This window comes from Miscanthus floridulus, chromosome 14, assembly GCF_019320115.1.
Source record: "Miscanthus floridulus cultivar M001 chromosome 14, ASM1932011v1, whole genome shotgun sequence".
NCBI lineage: Eukaryota > Viridiplantae > Streptophyta > Magnoliopsida > Poales > Poaceae > Miscanthus > Miscanthus floridulus.
In genome coordinates this window covers 934,274-954,713 of record NC_089593.1, presented here as the reverse complement: position 1 = coordinate 954,713, position 20,440 = coordinate 934,274, and the positions used below count along the sequence as shown (strand labels likewise).

General features: G+C 44.6%; 2 protein-coding genes and 1 pseudogene across 3 annotated transcripts; 1 reads left to right on the top strand and 2 right to left on the bottom strand.

Moving 5' to 3' along the window:
* Positions 1-4,788: 4,788 nt before the first annotated feature.
* LOC136505649 (uncharacterized) lies at positions 4,789-7,793 on the bottom strand (annotated as a pseudogene).
* A 1,821-nt stretch (positions 7,794-9,614) lies between these two features.
* On the top strand, positions 9,615-13,320 carry LOC136504859 (cyclin-dependent kinase B1-1-like). The gene is made up of 7 exons (XM_066499893.1): positions 9,615-10,271; positions 11,196-11,257; positions 11,342-11,453; positions 11,557-11,650; positions 11,962-12,031; positions 12,424-12,562; positions 12,926-13,320. Exons 1-7 carry the CDS (start codon positions 9,915-9,917, stop codon positions 13,016-13,018), a joined length of 927 nt encoding a protein of 308 aa, XP_066355990.1. The 5' UTR covers positions 9,615-9,914; the 3' UTR covers positions 13,019-13,320.
* A 1,123-nt stretch (positions 13,321-14,443) lies between these two features.
* On the bottom strand, positions 14,444-18,613 carry LOC136504567 (obtusifoliol 14-alpha demethylase-like). 2 transcript variants are annotated; one of them, XM_066499507.1, is made up of 3 exons: positions 18,370-18,613; positions 17,674-18,153; positions 14,444-15,798 (listed from the first exon to the last, which is right to left on the bottom strand). In XM_066499507.1, exons 2-3 carry the CDS (start codon positions 18,148-18,150, stop codon positions 14,797-14,799), a joined length of 1,479 nt encoding a protein of 492 aa, XP_066355604.1. In that variant the 5' UTR covers positions 18,151-18,153; positions 18,370-18,613; the 3' UTR covers positions 14,444-14,796. The 2 variants fall into 2 exon arrangements, with proteins under 2 accessions (XP_066355604.1, XP_066355603.1); XM_066499506.1 differs by lacking the exon at positions 18,370-18,613 and having other exon boundaries at positions 17,674-18,162.
* Positions 18,614-20,440: the final 1,827 nt, after the last annotated feature.

Genomic DNA, 20,440 nt, shown 5'->3' with positions numbered 1-20,440 from the left:
GAGTGAGACGGCTGAAGTTGGCTAAGTGCTGAAGGCGACTCCGTATTAGGGTTTTTAATGGGCCAGAAGGCGGACCTCTTATGAGGCTTGCCTCTATAATTGATTTATGGAAATAATCTTTTATTTGGTGCCTCCAAAAATGGTTTGTTCGCTTGCGAAATACGTTGGATATTTTAAGAGACACATAGATTTGTGTGTTGCTAACCCTGTTAATCCTAGGGGCCTATCTCCCTTTTTTTAAATAGTGACTGTCCTCGTTGGCAAGCGTCCAAGAGGGGGGCGCAGCGTCAACGGCATGTTCCCCATATTCTTCCCAAAGATTGCTTTTATACCTCAACCGACGTCGCCTCCATTCCACGGCTTCTAGTCTTGTTCTGCTCCACATGTACGCTCGAATCAAATCATGATGTTCATATGTACCATCAACTGATTTAGTGTCCCTAGCGACCCCTCCTTACCCTTATGTCTGGCGAGGTAGCAAGCATGCAGCACATGGCAGTTAAGGCCATGTTTGGCAGGGCTTTCTCCGGCTCTGGCTCCGTACTACAATACCAGAGGAGCCAGAGCCGGAGGAGCCACAAAACATGGTTTTTTCGAGCTCTCAATTCATTTTGTGAGGGGGAGAAAAATGCATGTGAATAGTGCTGCTACAGTTACTGTTGTAGGCGGAGCCAGAGCCACAGGAAGCTATACTCTTCGGGCTCACGGTTCAGTTCACGAGGAGAGAGAGAGAAAAACGCATGTGAATAGTGTTGCTACAACTGCTATCGTAGGAGCCCGAGCCACAAGAATGATGATGTTTTCTATTAGCGAGGGCTGTGGTTGCAGGACATCTCTGGAGCCTGATCACGGTGGGGGACCGATGTTCCAACCTGCTTCTACCTCCAAGTCGGCTAGGTCATCTTCCCCACTTCAGCTGACAGTTGGTGCCAAAGTTGGTCGTTGGAGGGCACTCTCAAGTTTGGTCATACGAATGTCTTGACGTGCATACCCTGCATTTGGAGGTCATACGGTTCAACACTTGGGTGGTGTGAGCCAAGCATGAACGAACAGTACCACACTTCGGCCCCGTTCGTTTGGTTGAAAAAACAAACTAAAACACTGTTCATATCTCATGCTACTGTTTCACCTATTCAGAAGTACGATGGGACGTGAGAGAAAAACACTGTTTCACCTTAAAAAATAAGCTGAAAAATAAGTCGGATTATATAAGAGAAGCGAACTGAGCCTTCATCTTAAGTCTGTGATGGAGACCGGTCCAAACCCCATGCTACTCGTGGCAGACTTGTGTCGATTGTCGTGTAAAAATGGGATTGGGCAGCGTGGGCAACACTGACTTGCAGGACTTCCTCGGCTCCATCATGTTGCCACTTTAGAGCCCGTTGTGGAATTGCTAATCAATAAAGATTAATACACGCGTAGATGTACGACACGCACCGTCACTGTTACCCTGTTCATGCCTGTACGGAGCCCACCCTTCTTTTTCCATTTTTTCCCCATGTAGAGATACCAGAAGTTTCCAGCTCCCTCTCGGAGTCCCGTTCCTCTTTTCATCTGTAATAAAGACCAATAAAATAATAATAATAAAAAAAGCAGAATCCTCGATCCAACTCGCCACGCATGCGCCTCACCCAGGCGACGCTCGCCTTCGGCGCCGGTGCCGCGTACAGGGCTGCCGGGCGTCTCTGCCGCTGCCGTCTTCGGCCCCAACCCGCGCAGCACCTGTGTCGCCTGCTGGTGCGGACCTCTCTCTGCGCTCACTCTGCTTCTGCGCATCCCTGCGGCCTGTTTGGCACGGCTCATGCCGGCTTCGACTTCATTTATTTTGCGCAAATTGAGGCACTATAGCGTGAAGCCGTTTTATAAGCCGTGGTTAAAATGAACTAGAAGCCGGAAAAAGCCAGTTTTTCTGGCTTCACCGGCTTTGGCTTCACCGGTGAAGCCGTTTTGGATGAGCCGTGTCAAAGGGGCTTAATGGGCGACCAGCGTGCCGCCGTACGGCGGGTGCCCTCTCGACAAGACCTTTGGCGACGAACGTCCACCAGGTATGCCCACCCCTTCTGCCGCGCGAAAGCAGGGCACCCAAACCCTAACCTATGCACCTATGCTATTGAACTGTTTCTAATAGGCCCTCATCTGATTACTGAAATTTCAAGTGTGTTATGCCTAATACCAACTTCGATTTTTTTGTCCAAAAATCATCGACCATGCATGCGTGTGAGTTTACAGAGGTCCCTAGCTCAACCAGGCTACCGCCTGGTATTTTACTATTTTTTTGGCATCAAAATTGATGGATTTTACATCTTCCTCTGTTGCATTGTGATGAGAAATGGCCTGACCTTTCAGATGTGTCAGCTCCATAATTGACAGTGGTGTCCATGAATATGTCCTGGATTTTCGTTTTTCTTGATGTAGCTCTTTGCTAATTGACGTGTTCTACGTAGTTTTATTGTGGACAGTAGTTTGCTGTTGCCAAATTATAAACAGAGAAAATCAATGACAAGTTTGGCATTCCCCGTTTCTAGGTTATGGCTGTTCTTGTATCGAAGGTGCTTTCTGCGGGCACAAAAGGCAGTCTACAACCAGTCAACCACTGCAGGAAAACATAAACAACCTCAGCATAGTCTGTACTAGGAAGATATTTAACAAATCTACCTATCGCCACTTCCATGCACAACAAAGAGGGTAAAACTCTTAGTAGTTCAACAACAATGCCATTCAAAAGTTTTATTCTGTTTTTGCTTTTCGCTCAGTAGAAATTATACCACTCACTTATTCAGAAGTACGATTGCATCTAAAAAGTGCATGGAGGTATTGACATAACAGTCTATCCATCGAATTATGTTAACAGGGCTTTTACCATGTGCCTCAAATCAAATAGCCGAACTGTGTTCTTTTCTTGCATTCTTTTTCCTATATGTTTGTAGATACCAAACCACGGTTTTGTTTTTTTAGAGCACACCAAAGCGCGTATTTCATTAAGCAGAACCAAACCACGGTTCGCGAAAAACAAGCTCCAGTTAGCCCCAGGACTTTGCTTCCTACAAGAAAATGTAGTGCACAGAACACGCCAGATGTATCTATGTAGCATGCTACATCCCAGTTATTGCAGTTGTTCCGGCGTGTATTTTCTATTTGGCTTCTACGATGAACAGTTGTGCTTCTGGCCTCCGCAATTGCTATTGACCAGTCGTTCGCTTTGTCGTGTTTGGTTTATAAGCCGTACTTTTTCAGCCAACGAATAGTATTTTTCTCTCACACCAAATCAGCCAACAGTATTTTCTGTCATGGCTTATCAGCCAAACAAGCCCAAACGAACAAGGCGTTGATTATTTTGACCTCTACAAACTATGATGTTCTGTGCAGTTTACTTTCATTCCATATGCTAACCTCCGGTTGTGAGTCTGTATATTTCTGTTGTTAGATTTCTGTTACATATTCTCTTGACAGTTTATTTTAGTGTAGGAAATTGTATTGTCGTAATCTGTTATCCTGACAAACTCATCGATGCATACGATAATTCCAATAGGGAAAAGGTAGCATGCAATAGTCTCCAGAAAATATGTCCTGTTTTCTCTCAATTTTCTTTGAACTCTAGCATCTTTCATTGGTCACTTGAAAATTTCCACATCCCTACAAAAAGAATGTGCCACTTCAACCTTTCAATGCACTTTTTCCTTGCATATATACCTATACACCGCAGCGAAGCGCGGGGGCCCAACTAGTGATGATAGAATTGCTCTACATGTAAGCACGCGAATACATATAGCATACATATAGATAGAGAATAATAACTCTCTTGCACATTTGCCGGATGAATCTGATACGGCATACTTTGGGATGGCCCAGTTGCAGCCTGCATTATAAAATCTGCTGACACTGACAAATGGGGCCGGGTCCTCCTTATACTACGCTCTACACTGCACAGTAGGATAGAGACTTGCCCTGACACTGACACGGGGGGCTCCCTTGGCTTCTACTAAGGTCCTGTTTAGATTCCAAAAATTTTCACCCCAAAGTGTCACATCGAATCTTGCGGTACATGTATGGAGTACTAAATGTAGACGAAAAAAAACTAATTGCACAGTTGGGTGAGAAATCGCGAGACGAAACTTTCGAATCTAATTAGTCCATAATTAGACACTAATTGTTAAATACAAACGAAAGTGCTATAGTACCCAAACAGTAGCCAAACCTAAAAAAATTTTGGGAACTAAACGCGCCCTAAGTGTACTAGTGGCCATTACTACTATTGCTCTCCTCTGTTCCTGCTTGGACCTCTCCTAGTCGTCCTAGCCTACGTGTGCTGCTAGCTTGTTGGGAAATGATTTGCTTGGTTAGAGGTGGTGACTGGTGAGAGGAGACGTGGGGGAATGTATACCAGGGGAGCCGAGTGGCACGGGGGAGCTGGGCTGGGGGTGCGTACATGGGCGGCTGGGCTTGCGCGGACGGCACGTGGCCTCGCCGCCTCTGCTCCTGGTCCTGGGCGCCGGAACTGTCAAGCTGCGAATATACAGCCTGCTGAGTAGTACTAACAAAAATCGTGGCCAAGCAAGGGGTGGTTTGGATCATGTGACTAAAATTTAGAATGTGTCATATGAGGATGTTGCATGGGATGTTCAGATATTAATAAAAAGCAAATTACAGAATCCGTCAGTAGTTCACGAGACGAATTTATTAAATATAATTAATCCGTCGTTAGCACATGTTATTGTAGCACCACATTGTCAAATCATAGACTAATTAGGCTTAAAAGATTCGTCTCGCAAATTAATCGCAAACTATGCAATTAGTTTCGTAATTAGTCTATATTTAATACTCCATGCATGTGTCAAACATCCGATGGGACAGCGACTAAAGTTTAGAAGGAGGAACCAAACACCCCCTAAGGTAAAAGAAACATGTAGTTTTCTTCTAACTAACTAAACATGTGGTTAACAACTAGCTATAATCATGCAAAATCAAGGAGAAATATTTCAATTTTGCTAAGAAAGTGTCAAACTGTTGCTTTTATCTATTGATAAAGCTTGCAATAAAAAAGGGCCAATATGAGTACCCTCGGAGAAAAGCCAGGTTGCAGGGAGGTGTCCACTCTTCCATGATACCATCCACAAGGGAGAATAGACCTTCCCATCTTTCATGTCATATAGACTACAATATGTTGTCGTTTTCGAATACCAGCCATCAGTCAGCCCGTTCGGCTGGTCATGTCTGTTTCAGCTTATTCTCTTTCACACAATACTATCCAATCATCCAAAATAAGCTGTGCTACAGTAGCCATCTGTACCCTCCGAACGGCCTGAGTGTCACCAGTGTACTCATCCATGAAGAAGATACAGTCCCGTGACAGATCATATGGAGATACATGGACATTCGAATACCAGCCATCAGTGTCACCAGTGTACTCATCCATGAAGAAGATACAGTCCCGTGACAGATCATAAGGAGATGCATGGACAGCTAAGGAGCACCCTCGCCCAATGAACAAAGCTACTTCGTTCCCTAGACTCCTCACTTCAGCCCACAACAAACGCTTCAAGTCTGCCTCGAGCACTTGAAACTCCTGCTACCTACTCTATGCTCCATCTCCACAGAAACTTCTTTTCCAGACATGTATACAGTATATCTTTTGGAGTTCATTTTTCTGCGTACCATCAGCAATGTCCCATGGGATTCAAGGAGGCAGAGCATAGACTTGGGATAGCTTTGGGGTGGCTGGGGTTCTCCCTCAATGATGCGATCAATACGAGATACCCTTGGCCTATCATTGTCAAGCTCATCCACAATGTCAATGGAAAGAAGGTCCTCATTGGTATCAATAGCATATAGCTTCCCTTGGAAGAAGACCATATCTGAGAGCCACATGCACTGCTCATGTGCGCTCACTGACCATGCAGCAGCCCCTAATAGCAACTATCACAGCAATGAGGTGTTTGGAGCACATAATCAGCGTGCTTACAGATATCTCAGTTAGGTCCTTGATGTCCATCCATGTGACCGCCGTTTCATCATCAGGGGCATTGACAGTTTCTACATGCTCACCATAGCTGCACAGTGGCATTGGTGAAGGGGTTCAACATGAAGCAGCTGTCGTCATCCCGGGATAAGAGAAGCCACTCTCCACAAGAGTTGTGGTAACAAGTAGCGTCGAGAAAGTGGAAGGTTTGATCATGAGAAAATCTAACAATGTTGCCTCCTGGAAGCACGGACCAAGGCATTGGTGACATGGCTGGTAGGTGGCACTGCCTCATGGAAGAGCGCCATTGGCGGCAGACAGCAGGGAAGTGCGCGTGTAGGGAGGCGGAGGAACACAAGCCCAAGGAGCTCTGGCAAGATGTCCGACCATGGCGCTGTTGGTGAGCTTGAGGGTTGCTCCATCTGCATTTAGGATTAGGACAGTCAGAGAACAAATAAAACAAAGGAAGGAGGCATGTAAGAATAGAAACAAACCCTGATGGGCCTGCAATTTTCTTTTTTTTCTCTCTCTTTTTTTTTTTTTTTTTGAAACCGAACTGGCAGGAGTTCTGCTGTTCAATTGATTAAAAACAAGGGGGAGTAGAGTAGACGAAAGAAACAAAAGGCCAAGGCAAAACAAGAGCTCAAAAGAGAAAAAGCTCCATCAAGCTAGGACTACACGAAGCACACTACTCTTGTGGTTAAGTTCTCTCATGCTATTTGCACCATGCAGACACCATGCCCTTGCCTCATCCTTTATCTTCGCCAATAGCATCATGAAAGGGAACTTGATCTTTCTAAAGATTCTTGCATTGCGCCTTTTCCATTGTTCTCAGGTCGGAAGAATGATTAATGAACGAATTGCTTTCCTTGGAGCACCAATCGATTTGCTTGCTTCCTCCCAACATTGATGGGTGTTGCAATGAAAACTTTTTAATCCTTAGTTCTGCAAACAAGGATTTAACCACCCAAACCCGCAACAGCAGTTAGATAAACTACTTTCTCCTGCTGCTACTAAAAGTTATTGTCTGTGCATGGTAACCAACCACTAATTTCTGCTCCATTACAGTACAACAATCAGCTCAAAAATACCCTCGACTAATGATTCAGTAAATAAAATCTCACATCTGATGTTTCAGCAGATCAATTCCTCATCATAGGGTTCAGTACTTCAGTCACTAATCCCCTATAAAACAATGTTCAATATCCACCGTTGTACCGACTAAAGCCAACACCATGGCCTCATAAAAAATAGTATTTAGTAGGTAGCAGTTTAGAGTTGCACGCCTATATATGTTTAGTGATATATTATGAATTTTAATGTCTGAATTGAGCTATACTTACAGTTCCATACACTATCCCCACTAACCATCTCAATGGAAATGTTGCAGACAGGAGGTATATAAGCAGGAGAAATAGTAAAAAAAAAGTCATATTCTAGTGCCCGCTGAGTGAGTAATGACATCAAGTAAAGTATATATGGTACAAGAATCATAGCTACTACTTCTGAATCTCTAAACCTGCTAAAGAAGTACCAAAACATAACACGATATCTCCAGAAACCACACCGATAGGAGAAGAACACATTAAGCAGATACAGATCCAAGCAAGGTCGTGCTGTTTCGAACCACAGAATTCCACCCCATCTACTCGAAACAAATAGAGGTCGGCATTAAGTCAGAATACCAAAAAGGGATCTTTTTCCAGACCTCGTCCTTGAGAATGTGGAGGAGCTTGGTCTTGTCGGCGTTATCGAGGCCGAGGAAGAAGATCTTGGCCACCTTCTCGCGCAGCCCCAGTGAGGCCAGCACGCCGTAGAACCAGTCCAGCAGGAACATCTTGGCCCGAGCATGCGGCGGCCGGCTGCCGCCGGCGACCTTCCTCCCTCACTTTCTTGCCTGAGAAGAAGACGGCGACTAGGATCTGCTAAGGGGGCAAGGGATTCCCATCGGGAACCCGGGGTTTTAACACAGACCTAGACGGAGACAATGGGGTGGGTACAGGAGAGACGGCGCTCAGGCGGAATGCTGAATCCGGTGACCTCGTGCCCGGGCGCGGACAGATCCAACGGCAATGGGAAGGTGGAGCCGACGAAAAGGCTAGAGGGGAGTGAGCTGGTGCGGTGAGGTCGTGAGGACGGAGCTGGTTAGTTCAAAAAAAAAAATTCTGCGGTTACTGTAGCACTTTCGTTTGTATTTGTTAATTAGCATCTAATTATAGACTAATTAGGTTCGAAAGTTTCGTCTCGTAATTTTTTACCTAACTGTGCAATTAGTTTTTTTTTTCGTCTACATTTAATACTCCATGCATGTGCCACAAGATTCAATGTGACACTTTGGGTGAAAAATTTTAGAATCTAAACAGAGCCCGCTGCTAAGGGGGGGATAGAATGGGAAATAAAAAAAATTTGCCACCCCAAAAACGATATTCTATTCTTGCCATTTTCTTTGGTCTTTTCAACTTCATGCCACTCTCTCGTTGTTACGCGTTCAAATAGCACCTTCCCAAAAATTTCTTCACATTTGCCATCGAGTGAGAATATTTCTTAGGCTAGTTTCAGTGGTAGTTTTATTATAGTTTTATTTATATTTAATAGGGTGCCATATAAGTGTTTTTTTATGATGTGGCAACATTTTTAATTAGAGAGAGAAGAAGTGAGTTTTATGGGATGAAACTCTTTTGGCACGACTATGAGTCATGAAATTAAATGTCAATGAAATCAAAGAATGAAACTCTCCATTGAGAATGGATGTTTCATCCATGTTTCATTTCATTTTACAGTCTTGGAAACAACGCCATAAAACTCACCATCGAGACTGGCCTTATAAGTTTACCAAAAATGGTCATTTTTTCTTTGTGCGACATGTTAGGTCATTATGCCAGTGTGGAGACACATTGCAAAAAGACAGATCGGAACACTTGCCTCGGATTGACTTCAATATACAATTGCTCCAATGAATAACTTAAAAAAATAGAAGGACCGTAGATAGTAAAGAAAAGGACTAATCGTAATATCTATCTTTAAAAGATTCAATAAAAAGACAGCGGACGGATCTCTTTGTATGGCTTGTCTGGAAAGAGGAGGACTTAATGATTATTCGTCCGTCGAAACTAAAAGTTAAAATTGTTGTAGATAGGGATCACGTGGAAACATCTTTTGAGGAATGGGCTAGACCGTAGTATTTCTCAAGAGCTACACATGGTCTCAGCGGCATCAACCCGCACGACTCTTTTCTTTCTCTCATGCCCGATCAATTCGGTGGAGGACACCTTCGCCTCCTCCGCGTCTCAATGCCACCAGCCGAGATTTATCTTTAATAAACAGGGGTAGGTGAGCAATTCTCGTTGAGCACTAATCTTGCTTTAAAAGATCCTAAAATATTAAGTGTATTTGAGACAAAGGGTGTACTAATTTTTTTCTTTTTCGAGTGAAGAGAGAGCTTTATTAGCTAGAGAAAAAGGGTGTACTAAAATTATCTATATAGTTTAGAACAGAGGAAATATGAATTTTAACTGCGCGCAAAGTACCAGGTGATCCCTTCATCGTCATTAGCCATATATATAATTTAATTTCATTAATTAACGTGGCAACGAAAAACCAATCCCCATCCCATAGGTATGAACGGGAGTACTTAAGCTCGGAATCGGATGAGGTGCAGTTTGAAGTTCGAGCCATCGGCGTGTGCGCGAAGCCTCAGCCTCCTCCCGACCGTTGCCCGGAGCGGCCCATTTCTCTCTTCCTTCTCTCTCCCACGCGGCGTCGCATTCACTCTCACACACATTTCGGCTCCCTTTCCCTCTCTCCCCCCACTCCTCCTCCCCCTCCCCATCCTCCCTACTGGGTTTGCCTTTGCGGCGTCGCCCTCGCCCTCATCCACCGCCACCGCCAGCCGGCGAGAGTTCGCGATCCGTGTTCGCGGGGGAGGGCCCCGGCCGGTGCGACCGCGACGACGCGCGCGATGGAGATCAACATCGTGGACAAGTACGAGAAGCTGGAGAAGGTCGGGGAGGGGACCTACGGCAAGGTGTACAAGGCGCAGGACAAGGCGACGGGGCAGCTGGTGGCGCTGAAGAAGACCCGGCTGGAGATGGACGAGGAAGGGATCCCGCCCACCGCGCTCCGCGAGATCTCCCTCCTCAACCTCCTCTCCCACTCCATCTACGTCGTCCGCCTCCTCGCCGTCGAGCAGGCCGCCAAGAACGGCAAGCCCGTCCTCTACCTCGTCTTCGAGTTCCTCGACACCGACCTCAAGAAGTACCTCGACGTCTACCGCAGGGGATCCGCCGCCAGGCCGCTCCCCGCCACACTCATCAAGGTGCTAATAATCACGCTTACTTTACTCACTTCATGTCAGTTGTCACTGGGGGAGTACTAGTTATTAGTTGCCTGCCTGGTTTACCTCTGTCTTCTGTAAAAAAATGATACATTTTGTAATCGGTCTTCTGAGCAATTGAGCGCTTCGATCAGAAATCAGAAATAAGTAGCCTGGGCGTTACAAATCACATCCTTAATTTAATTCTGACAACAGTACAATTCTGATCAGAAGGAAATAAAAAGCCACATAAATGTCTACTGCTCATGCTCCAATCGATCTGTGCAATTGATCCCTCTCGACCAGAGCAAACTAGCCTGTGCATTACAAATGGTATTTTCAGCTCCGACAAAGGTGAGGATCTAACTGGATCATCATAGGTTCAAAGCATTGGGCCATATATATGTTTGACCGACTGTAAAATCAAAGCACTTAACTGTGAAATTGAATTCGGATGTTTTGTCTGTTCTCCTGCTTCTGCACTGAACACAGGCGAATTACGTTGTTTCTCAGGTTCAGTAGTTAAATGTCGTAAGTCAACATATACTGATTATATTTTTCAGTAAGCTGGCAGATGATGTGTTAATCTGTGTTTACAGTTTCTCAAATTAACGACAAGAGAGTTAAATTTTGGAAGTAACTATCCTGCACTGTTTATTGATAATTTGTGAGGACCCAGATTGGTCCCCAATCCCCTTAATTGGCGTTCCGTCCTTTGTGATTTGAAAAAAGTTCCAGTACAACACACTGTATTTGACTAGTGAAGCATTTAGTACGTCATGGGCGATGAGTCATTCTCTTCTACCTTTACTCTCTTGAAAACTTGTTTGGCCAATGCAGCAATTCTTGATTGTTATATACCAAGTTTTGAAGCTCACCCTCCTTTGGTTCCTTTTGAACTAATGTACTTTCTTTACTTCTTTCCAGAATTTCCTGTATCAGTTATGCAAAGGAGTTGCACACTGCCATGGCCATGGTGTCCTTCACCGGTTGGATTTCTGTTGCTGAACTCATCAGATGAATACAACATCGCATTTTCCACTTATATGGTTCATGCTCAAATTTATTTATAGGGATTTAAAGCCACAAAACCTGCTGGTGGACAAGGAGAAGGGGATACTGAAGATTGCTGATCTTGGTCTTGGTAGAGCTTTCACTGTGCCTATGAAAAGCTACACCCATGAGGTACTGGTTACCATCCGGAGTTGGATTGCCTAATGCAGTTTTAGTTTTTAACAGAGTTTCTGAGCATGATCCAGTAAGCTCTTTATATTGTGTATTTGTGTAGATTGTGACACTTTGGTATAGAGCTCCTGAAGTTTTGCTTGGAGCAACACATTACTCAACTGGCGTTGATATGTGGTCTGTTGGATGCATCTTTGGTAAGCCTATTCTCCTTTTTCAGCCTTTAATCAAGATGCCATGTACTATGCCTTGGTGCTGAAAACTTGATGCATTATATGGAGTCAAATGCAATAACAGATGCATGTTCATGAGTACAAGGAATTTAGTAGTGCCCCCACAATCCAAACTGTCCACGTCATTTAATTTATGACCAACCAAATAGCACATTGTGCTTAGGCTTAAAATATTGTCCTTGCTCCTCTTGATTATGAGATGGTGTATTCAAATGATTTTGTACTTATGCTGAAAACTTTTACCCCATTGTGATGTTCATAACTTTTTAATGCAGCTGAAATGGCCCGACGGCAGGCCCTCTTTCCTGGTGACTCTGAGTTGCAACAGTTGCTTCACATCTTCAGGTCCTTTTCTTTTCCTTCTGTATTCAGTTGTTGCTACCATAATATGAGCAGCACCTTCCTTAGTTGCTAGGATAGTATCATTCTGATAATTGTGAAGTTGTTCTCTTATCCTGTTGAAGGAACGCTGCACATAATATTTTGCTGCAGTTCTTGTATTTCATTAGTTCTTTCTTGGGATAATCTGAATGTGTTATTAAATGAGATGGTAGTTTGATTTTCAATACTCTTCACTGTTAGACACTACTCCAATGGCTAAATTACACTTGAATTCTTGATTGTCTTAACTTTCAAGGAATAGCTTGCTTGCACATATTAATGTCATTCTATATCAGTCTGGTTCTACAAACCTGTATTGTACAATGTATTGACCAAAATATGCTTTTCGAAAAAAGGTTGCTGGGAACACCTACTGAGGAGCAGTGGCCTGGAGTGAGTGATTTGAGGGATTGGCACGAGTTTCCACAGTGGAAGCCCCAGAGTTTGGCACGTGTTGTCCCAACACTGGAACCTGAAGGCGTAGACCTGCTATCAGTAAGTTCTAAGAGTGATGTACATGCTGATTTACTGTGTTCTCTTAAATTCAAAGTGTTAATCAACCAACCTAAGATACCTTGCTTCAATTACTCACCTGAAGTCGATCCATTTATTTTTGTCATATTTGAAATAGGTCTCTGCATATTTTGTTTTGGTGCCTTGCCCCAATATGTGACTTGTTTAGTGCATTTATTGTTAACACGCTTCCTAAAACCAATATCTGGTTATGCTTTAAAAAAGAAAAGTGTAGTTACAGTTCCATTCGGATGTTTCACAATGCCTTTGAACAAGAAACTGAGCGATGTTCTGTTTCTAAAAAAGAAAGAAACTGAGCTGACAGTTTGTATTCATGTGTTGCAGAAAATGCTTCAGCTTGATCCTTCAAACAGGATATCAGCTATAGCTGCGATGGAGCATCCATACTTTGACAGCCTTGACAAGTCCCAGTTCTAGCCATTGTACCATGCAGTTCTTTTAGTGAGATTTTCAAATGGAGATATGAATTTCACTTGCCATCTAGGCAACTGGTTCATACTTTTTACCGATCTGTTAGTGAGCGAAAATTGGCATGCTTATCTTTTCATGTGAGGGTCATATGTTTTTCACCTTTCCTGTTGTAGTGATTATCGTTGCCTGTTGTCTTAAAAACTTATTGTGGCGTGTAACAAGAGTTACCTGTGGGAGGCCTGTGATAATGCTCTTTAATTCTCACCATCCATTTTCTTCAGTATGGATGTGAAATAGGAAATCTGATTTCCTGATTACTATCTTCAAGTTTCAGCTTTCCTTTTTGTTCTTTTAATAAGCATGTGATTTCATTTTTCTTTTCTCTCCCATGACGCCGTCGTGTATCGCACCAGCTCATTAACAAAGTTATGTAACCAAGCTGAAATTCACGAGGTACAGATAGCTAGAACATATACGTGTTAGGGGACAGAATCTAAACCAGTTTAGGTTAAAGAATACGTGTCAAACAACTAAGATGGTCAGCACAAAAGCAGTCAGTCAGCTAGGAGGATACGTATTGCAAATGACAGTCAAGTTTGGGGCATGAAAGAAACCGGCAAGCAAAATGCATTAAAAGTGGTCAAACTTCAGTGTCGATATCCTAGAAAGCGACAAAATACCCGGTGCTCCCATTTGAAAAAAAAGCCCCAAAATGTGCTTGAAAAGTTCTACCAAAAATATTAATGAATAGATAATGCAAAGTTCTATGTACTTTTAAAATTTGACATGCAACAAAAATATGTATATGGAAAAAGTGAAAACAACATGTAAATAGTTGCAGGTATCAGATCAGACAAACAGTATAACCTGCAACTATTCAAGTGTCGATTTCACTTTTTTTTAATCTCTGTGCACAACTTGTTGTTGCGTCTTAAATATTACATGAACATAAAAATTTGCATCATTTATGAAGGATCAAGATGACCAAGAAGAGGATTGGATTGAGCTAATCTAAAAAATTTGCGAAAATAAAACCTATCAATTTGTCAAATTCACCAATTGTGCTTAACAAGTATTCTATGGTTATCAAACAAAGTTTTTCACTCCAGGTTTTAGTCCTACACCAACATGACAATTTTAAAAATGTAAATTGCATGAAAGCAAATGCAGAAAGTAAAAGATGCTTAGGAACACGATGATTTTTGAAGTACTTGGGGCTGTTTTCTTCGGTTTAGTTTGTATATGTATTTTGAAGTACTTGCGACTGTTTCAGCATTCTAATACTGCTATCCATTTTGCCAATAATTGTAACACTTCATGTTTTACTAACAGAAATACCTAACAGGAACTCTAGACACTCCGAAGCTTCAAATAGAAGAACAGTACATCCTACAGTCACATAGAAGAACAGGATCACAAGTTCACAACAGATTCACACTGAACACCTGAGTTTATTCATTACAGAGAGGTTATTTGTTCAGTTTTGTGTTTACATCCATCTAAGAGAATGATAAACATCAGGCTTTCAACAATAGAGCCACACGCTTAAAGATGCTACAAGTTACAGATATGACGAAGGGAAATGCTTAGCTAGGCAGCTAACAGGCGGAAGTTGCAGATCATGGCAGACCCACAGTGAAGCAAATTACAGAATCCTAAACAATAGAAACACCCCTACAAAGCTGCCGTGCGTACAGCAGAACTTGCACCGAACAAATGCTGACAAACATGTGAAAACAATCAAATCAACAAGAAGCAAGCATCTAAGAGACTGCACCACAATCTTAGTTGTCCACAACAAGCTTCCGCCTCTTGTAATTGACCATCACCTCACCCTTAATGCCAACCACCATGGCGTTCCAGTCGTTCTCTGGGAACGGCGATACCAGCTCGAACTCAAAGTTCCTCAGTAGGTGCGTCCAGATCGCCTTGATCTGCAGGTAGGCAAAGGGTTCACCGAGGCACCCATGCCTGCCACCACCAAAGGAGATGTATGAGAAGGCGCCTGCAGCCTTGTCCTCCTCCCTTCCAGGACCGAACCGGTCAGGGTCATATGAGTCAGGGTTCTTGTAGATGTGGGGCAGCCTGTTGGCAAAGGATGGCGATGTCGCGACAATGTGGCCCTTGGGGATGTCATACTCTTTGCCTTCCTTTGTTGTTACGGTGAAGTCGCTGTGTGATTGGCGAAGCAACATGATTAGTGGCGGGTGGAGACGAAGGGCCTCCTTGATGCACCGGTAGAGGACATCCATCTCTGCCAGGATGTCATGATCAATCTTGTCGCCATGCCGTTTCATGACATCCTTCTGCTCCTCTACAGCTTCTGCAAAGTACTGCTTGAAGCGAAGCATGTACGCTCCAGTCCAGGTTGAGGTGATCGAGCTGGTGTGCTGTCCAGCAAAGAGTGCTGCGATAAGTAGCCCAGTTACCTCACCCTCTGTGGTGGGTCGCCCATTCTTGTACTTGGAATCAATGAAGCATTGCAGCATGTCTTCCTCAGACTGTCCAGAGGCCTTGCGGGACTTGATGATGGTGGCAAAGATTTCTGCCAAACGTGCCCGTGCCCTGTCACGACGCTTATGTGCAGGGATTGGGAGGTATGGGAAGAGGACACTAATTGGCTGCATCCCATTGTCAAGGTCATGGAAGAGACCAGAAACATCGTCAAACAGTTTTTCTCGCACCTCCCTCCCCAACAAGCACCGGCTAGCCGTCAGTATGATGAGGTGCTCCAACTCGTACTTCAAATCAACAGTGCCACTTTCTCCCCACTTTGAGAAGTACTCCTGCAGGAAAGGTTGGGGTTGTGCAGATATTAATTATCCAGCATGGATACAAAAATATGATTAAAAACAGCAAATTCAGAAAACTAGAAAGATCAGGATGACAGATGTGATTTATCATTTTATCTTGGCTTGCTAGTAAATTCTATCAGGTAATTACTAATATGGATAAAGGTATTGAACTTCATTAGGCCAGATGTACATAAAATTTGATACAGAGAATTCTCTGCACATACATGAAAACTTTGGCTTCATCATTAACATTAATGCTAAAACGAACAGAAAATTATGAAAACTAATATTATTAGAAGATTTGCGTTGGTTCAATGTTGGTGTAAGAGACACACTGCAGTAGCAATCTTAATATTATGAATAAAGGTGATGAGATTAACAAGCTCCAATGGAGCCAGTGTGATGAAATTGAATTAGCAAGGTAGATGAGGCACTCAAAGCATTTTTTTTCTTGCACTATGTGTACATCCTGAATGTGTTGCTGGAGTTTAGCAATTTATCTTGCCATTTTTGGTGTTTGTAGCCACATAAATTCAACTTGTTTCAGTAACAAGTTTATATGGAATATTTCAATGCAGTTCTGAATGAAGCTCAAGACCTAAAATTAATACTTAAATCAAGAATCTTAGGACAGGGCCATAATAATGTTCGATGTAATATGAAGCCATGCTTCTATAATTGACCTCCACATTCGACCAGATGGAGCACATCACAATATATTTTGTCAGTTCACAAGGACACATAACTGCATTTCTTTTTACAGACTTAGGAATTTCAATGTTTCTGATAAGAATATTTTTTAATAGAAAAAGGTACTCCCTCCATTCAAAATTATAAGACGTTTTGGCTTTTTTAAGATACATAGCTTTTGCTATGCACTTAGATATACACTATGTCTAGATACATAGTAAAAGCAACATATCTAGAAAAGCCAAAAAGTCTTGGAATGGAGGGAGTAATATATTATTCCCACCTCAACTCTACAATAAACAGAAAACTGTATCCAAGTGTCATAACCATTTGTGAGTTAGCAAATAAATATAGCTTGCAGAGATCAGCTAGTCAAGGGATGTTGCCCATTATCTCTAAATTGATTGTCACTTGAGGAAAAGGTAGAAAGAGTGTGAACACAGAAACAGTTCATCAGAACATACTAGAAAAGAAACTTTAATACACAAAACTAGGAAATATATAAAGAACCAAAAAAGTAGCATAGAAGAAAATGTCCCACTAGAAAAAAAAAGCATGCAAGGCATCCCAAAAGCCTACTAGTTAAGGTCTGGAAGCATCAGCTCCAAAGGGATGAAGATCATGTGAGATAGCCACGCATTGGCTCCAGAAGTTGCACATTAATCATATTTTAGTTTCCTTTCCCAAAAGAAAAGGCAATCTGTAACTTTCCGAAGGGACTAGATAGTCCAATGAAGAAAAATATGCTGAGCTCAAATGAATCGAGACAAATATAACACCATACAGTCTTAGGAAATGGAAATGAAGAGATATATCAGTCACAGATGTTAAGTCCTGTTCACTAAACCGTCCATGAAAGATACATATCACACCTGTAACTTACCAAAAATGCTCGAGAAGCACCAAACCAACAACCTTTAAGTAGAAATGCTCAGAAAATAATCATGAATGAAAACACATAAAGTATGAGGTTTATGGTACTCCTGTGCTACTATCATATTACAAACCCTGTCCCCCAAGTACTGAATTACCCCTAACATGTCCACAGTTACAGATCCACAAATCCAAACATGCCAAGAACAAGCATCGCAATTACTGAATCGCCACCACATCAAATCCAAATACATCCAGAGACTAAGAACAGATCTTAAGACATAGCAGTAAGTAAATCCTCACCTCAGCCTCAGCAACCATCTGGTCGACATAGCTGCGAAGCTTATTAGCCCGGAGCGCCTCGGTAAAGAACCTGAACTGCTCCTGCCTGACGGAGTAGTCGACATCGAAGACGACGCCAGGGCCGAAGGTGGGCACGTTGAACCTGTACACCTCCTGCTGGCTCATCTCGGCCTCGTTGCCCTTGAAGAAGTGCGCCGACACCTCGGGCCCGATGAGGAACGTGATCTTGCGGGTGATGATGGGCACCGTGAAGACGCTCCCCAGGCGCGCGTACTGCTCCCGGATCATCGGGATCGGCCCGCGCATGAACTTGACGAGCCCGCCCACCACCGGCGCCCCCGGGATCGTCGGCGGCAGGCGCTTCTTGCCGCCCCCGGAGCGGGCGCTCAGGAGGAGCTTGAGGAAGATGACGGTGGCCACTAGTAGGGCCGCGCCGGCGATGAGCCGCTGCTGCTGCGGGATGTCGGCGAGATCCATCGTCTGATTCATGGGAAACGAACGGCAGTTCCGTGGGTTAGGATCAGATCGCGGTCAATGTGGCAGTGGCAGTGGCAGACTGGATTGTATCGAAGAAATTCCTTTTTTGTTGAAAAAAAAAACAAACGCTGAATGGCAGGCACTACAAGAGCAGAAATAAAAGGGAGATCCTCGGCGGCCGGCGCCGCAAAAATCATCGGTGCTGGGGAAAGATCTTACCTTTTGCTTTCCCTAATCCAATTCGTCGGGACGGAGGCGGCGATGCGGGGGGGAGCGTGGAGTCCGGGTGTTTATATAGGTGTGCGGTGTGCCACTGCCAACTGGAGGAGGGAGTGGGGTGGGACAGCGAGAGATCCCGTGGTTGGGGGAGGACTGAGGTCTAGGAGGAGCGGATGGATTGACAATGGCGGATGGGAGGTTTACGGGGGGCGGAAACAGGGGCGGGGAGCCAGGGAAGAGAGAGAGAGAGAGAGGTAGAGGCACGCCGCCGGCGCCGCTGCTATACCGCTAGAGAGCTCCGGGGGCCCACCTGTTGTCGCATTCTCGCGCACACGTGGAACGCACATGTGTGGCGTGGGGCGATTGCAAGTTTGCAACCTGCCTGCCTCTGCTGTGCCACGGATCCAGCGGATGCGGATGTGTGGTGCTGTGGGTGGACCTCTGGTCAGCTGCCCTGATTGAGAGACACATTGCAAAAGCAAAATTCGGAGCAAACTTGGCCGACGGTGTTAGACTGTCTCAAACAAGTCAGGCATATAGTTTTCCAAACCCATTTTGAGTCCGGCACAGTGAAAAACCAGCTTCCAGCAAAATAGCCAAATAGAGCCCCTATTTTGGGGAGAAGGAGGGAGAAAACGCAGATATGCGTCCTCTTTCTATCGTCTCTCTCGTCGATCCAAATCCTTGCGCCGGAGCTGCGAGCGCATCCTCCGTCGAGCGGGCTGCGCGAGCACGCCATAGTCCGAGCTCCGCCCCTGCCGAGTAGCTCAGTGCCGGTCGAGATCCGTGCGTCGTCCCGCCGCTCGAGATCCCCCGTGCGCCATCTCCGTCGAGCGAGGTGCGCCTGGCCACGGGAGCACGCCGGTGTCCACATGCCGCACCGCCACTCGAGATCCGGCACCGCCTGCATCGTCTCCGACGCGATGCCGCCACCCGATATCCTGTGCCAGGCCTTCGGCGGTGGATCTGTTGGTTGTTGATTCGCAGGGGGATCCAGGTCTGTTGGTTGTTGATTCGTAGGGGCTGGCGGCGGATCCATGTTGAAGCTAGTGGATTGGTTCCTAGTCTTGGTCGATTGATTTTGGATTCAGGGGAATTTTTTGCTCCATCTTGCGTCTGCACGGCAGGCCCTGTTCTACCTAGTGCAGTTACGAAGAGAGAGAGAGAGAGGAGGGCAGTGATATTTTGGGTTCTCTGTTGGAGAAAAGGATTTTTGGGTGGGTGACCCGATCCTTAGAATGGGTCTTGTGTTTATGTTTGGGCTGTTGGAGATAGTCTTACTAAGGTATAAAGTAATATCTACGAGTCTCTAAATTTCGCAGATAGTATTATTTAGGTCTTTAAATTTTTAAGGTGATCATCGCAGGTCCTAAACTTGGCTGGCGGTGTCATCCCGGTCACTAAACTTTCAAGGTGATCACCGCAGGTCCCTAAACTTAGCAGTGTGATATTATAGGTGATCACCGCAGGTCCCTAAACTTAGCAGTGTGATATTATAGGTGATCACCGCAGGTCCCTAACTTTTAATATTAGCAGTGTGATATGCGATGCAGTGAAATCGATGCCCCTTAGTTGGACGCCATGCTTTTCTTTTTATAGGCCAAGGGAAAGCAGGGGTTACAACGGAAGGGAAGAGGAACAAAAGAATGAGAAACAAGGCTCCCGGAGGTGTGTCGTCTTCCTCTTTGTGTGAGTCTCACTGACCCTGTAGATCGTGGTGGCAGCGGCGTCGTACCAGGGTCCTGTTGGCCGCTGCAGCATACGTGCGGGCGTCGTGCATCGTTCTTGTCTTCCATCCCATCCGAGTGGAACGGAATGGTCAAAAGGTCCCCTGACAGAGGCAATGCAATGGAGCTGACGGTACAGTGCCAGTCAACTGATACCAGTTGACTGACGTTGGATGGTGGTCAAGCAGGGAGTTGGCAGCACAGTGCTGGCTTGTTGACGCGGTGGGCGACATGAGTCACCCAGCATGGCCTGATATGATAGCCCGTCGCATCAGGACACGTCCGAGATGTGCTCCCGAGCGTGCGCCTCCATGCCATAGTGGTTGAAGCGGTTTGAGTCCCAC

What these genes read in the sequence shown, in the direction of transcription:
- LOC136504567 (XM_066499506.1), bottom strand. Translation starts at nt 18,162, where the DNA reads ATGAATCAGACGATGGATCTCGCCGACATCCCGCAGCAGCAGCGGCTC. An exon ending in AGATGGTTGCTGAGGCTGAG is followed by an intron (nt 15,799 to 17,673) that starts GTGAGGATTTAC and finishes CCTTTCCTGCAG; the next exon opens with GAGTACTTCTCAAAGTGGGG.
- LOC136504859 (XM_066499893.1), top strand. Translation starts at nt 9,915, where the DNA reads ATGGAGATCAACATCGTGGACAAGTACGAGAAGCTGGAGAAGGTCGGG. An exon ending in GGCCATGGTGTCCTTCACCG is followed by an intron (nt 11,258 to 11,341) that starts GTTGGATTTCTG and finishes ATTTATTTATAG; the next exon opens with GGATTTAAAGCCACAAAACC. An exon ending in TGAAAAGCTACACCCATGAG is followed by an intron (nt 11,454 to 11,556) that starts GTACTGGTTACC and finishes GTATTTGTGTAG; the next exon opens with ATTGTGACACTTTGGTATAG.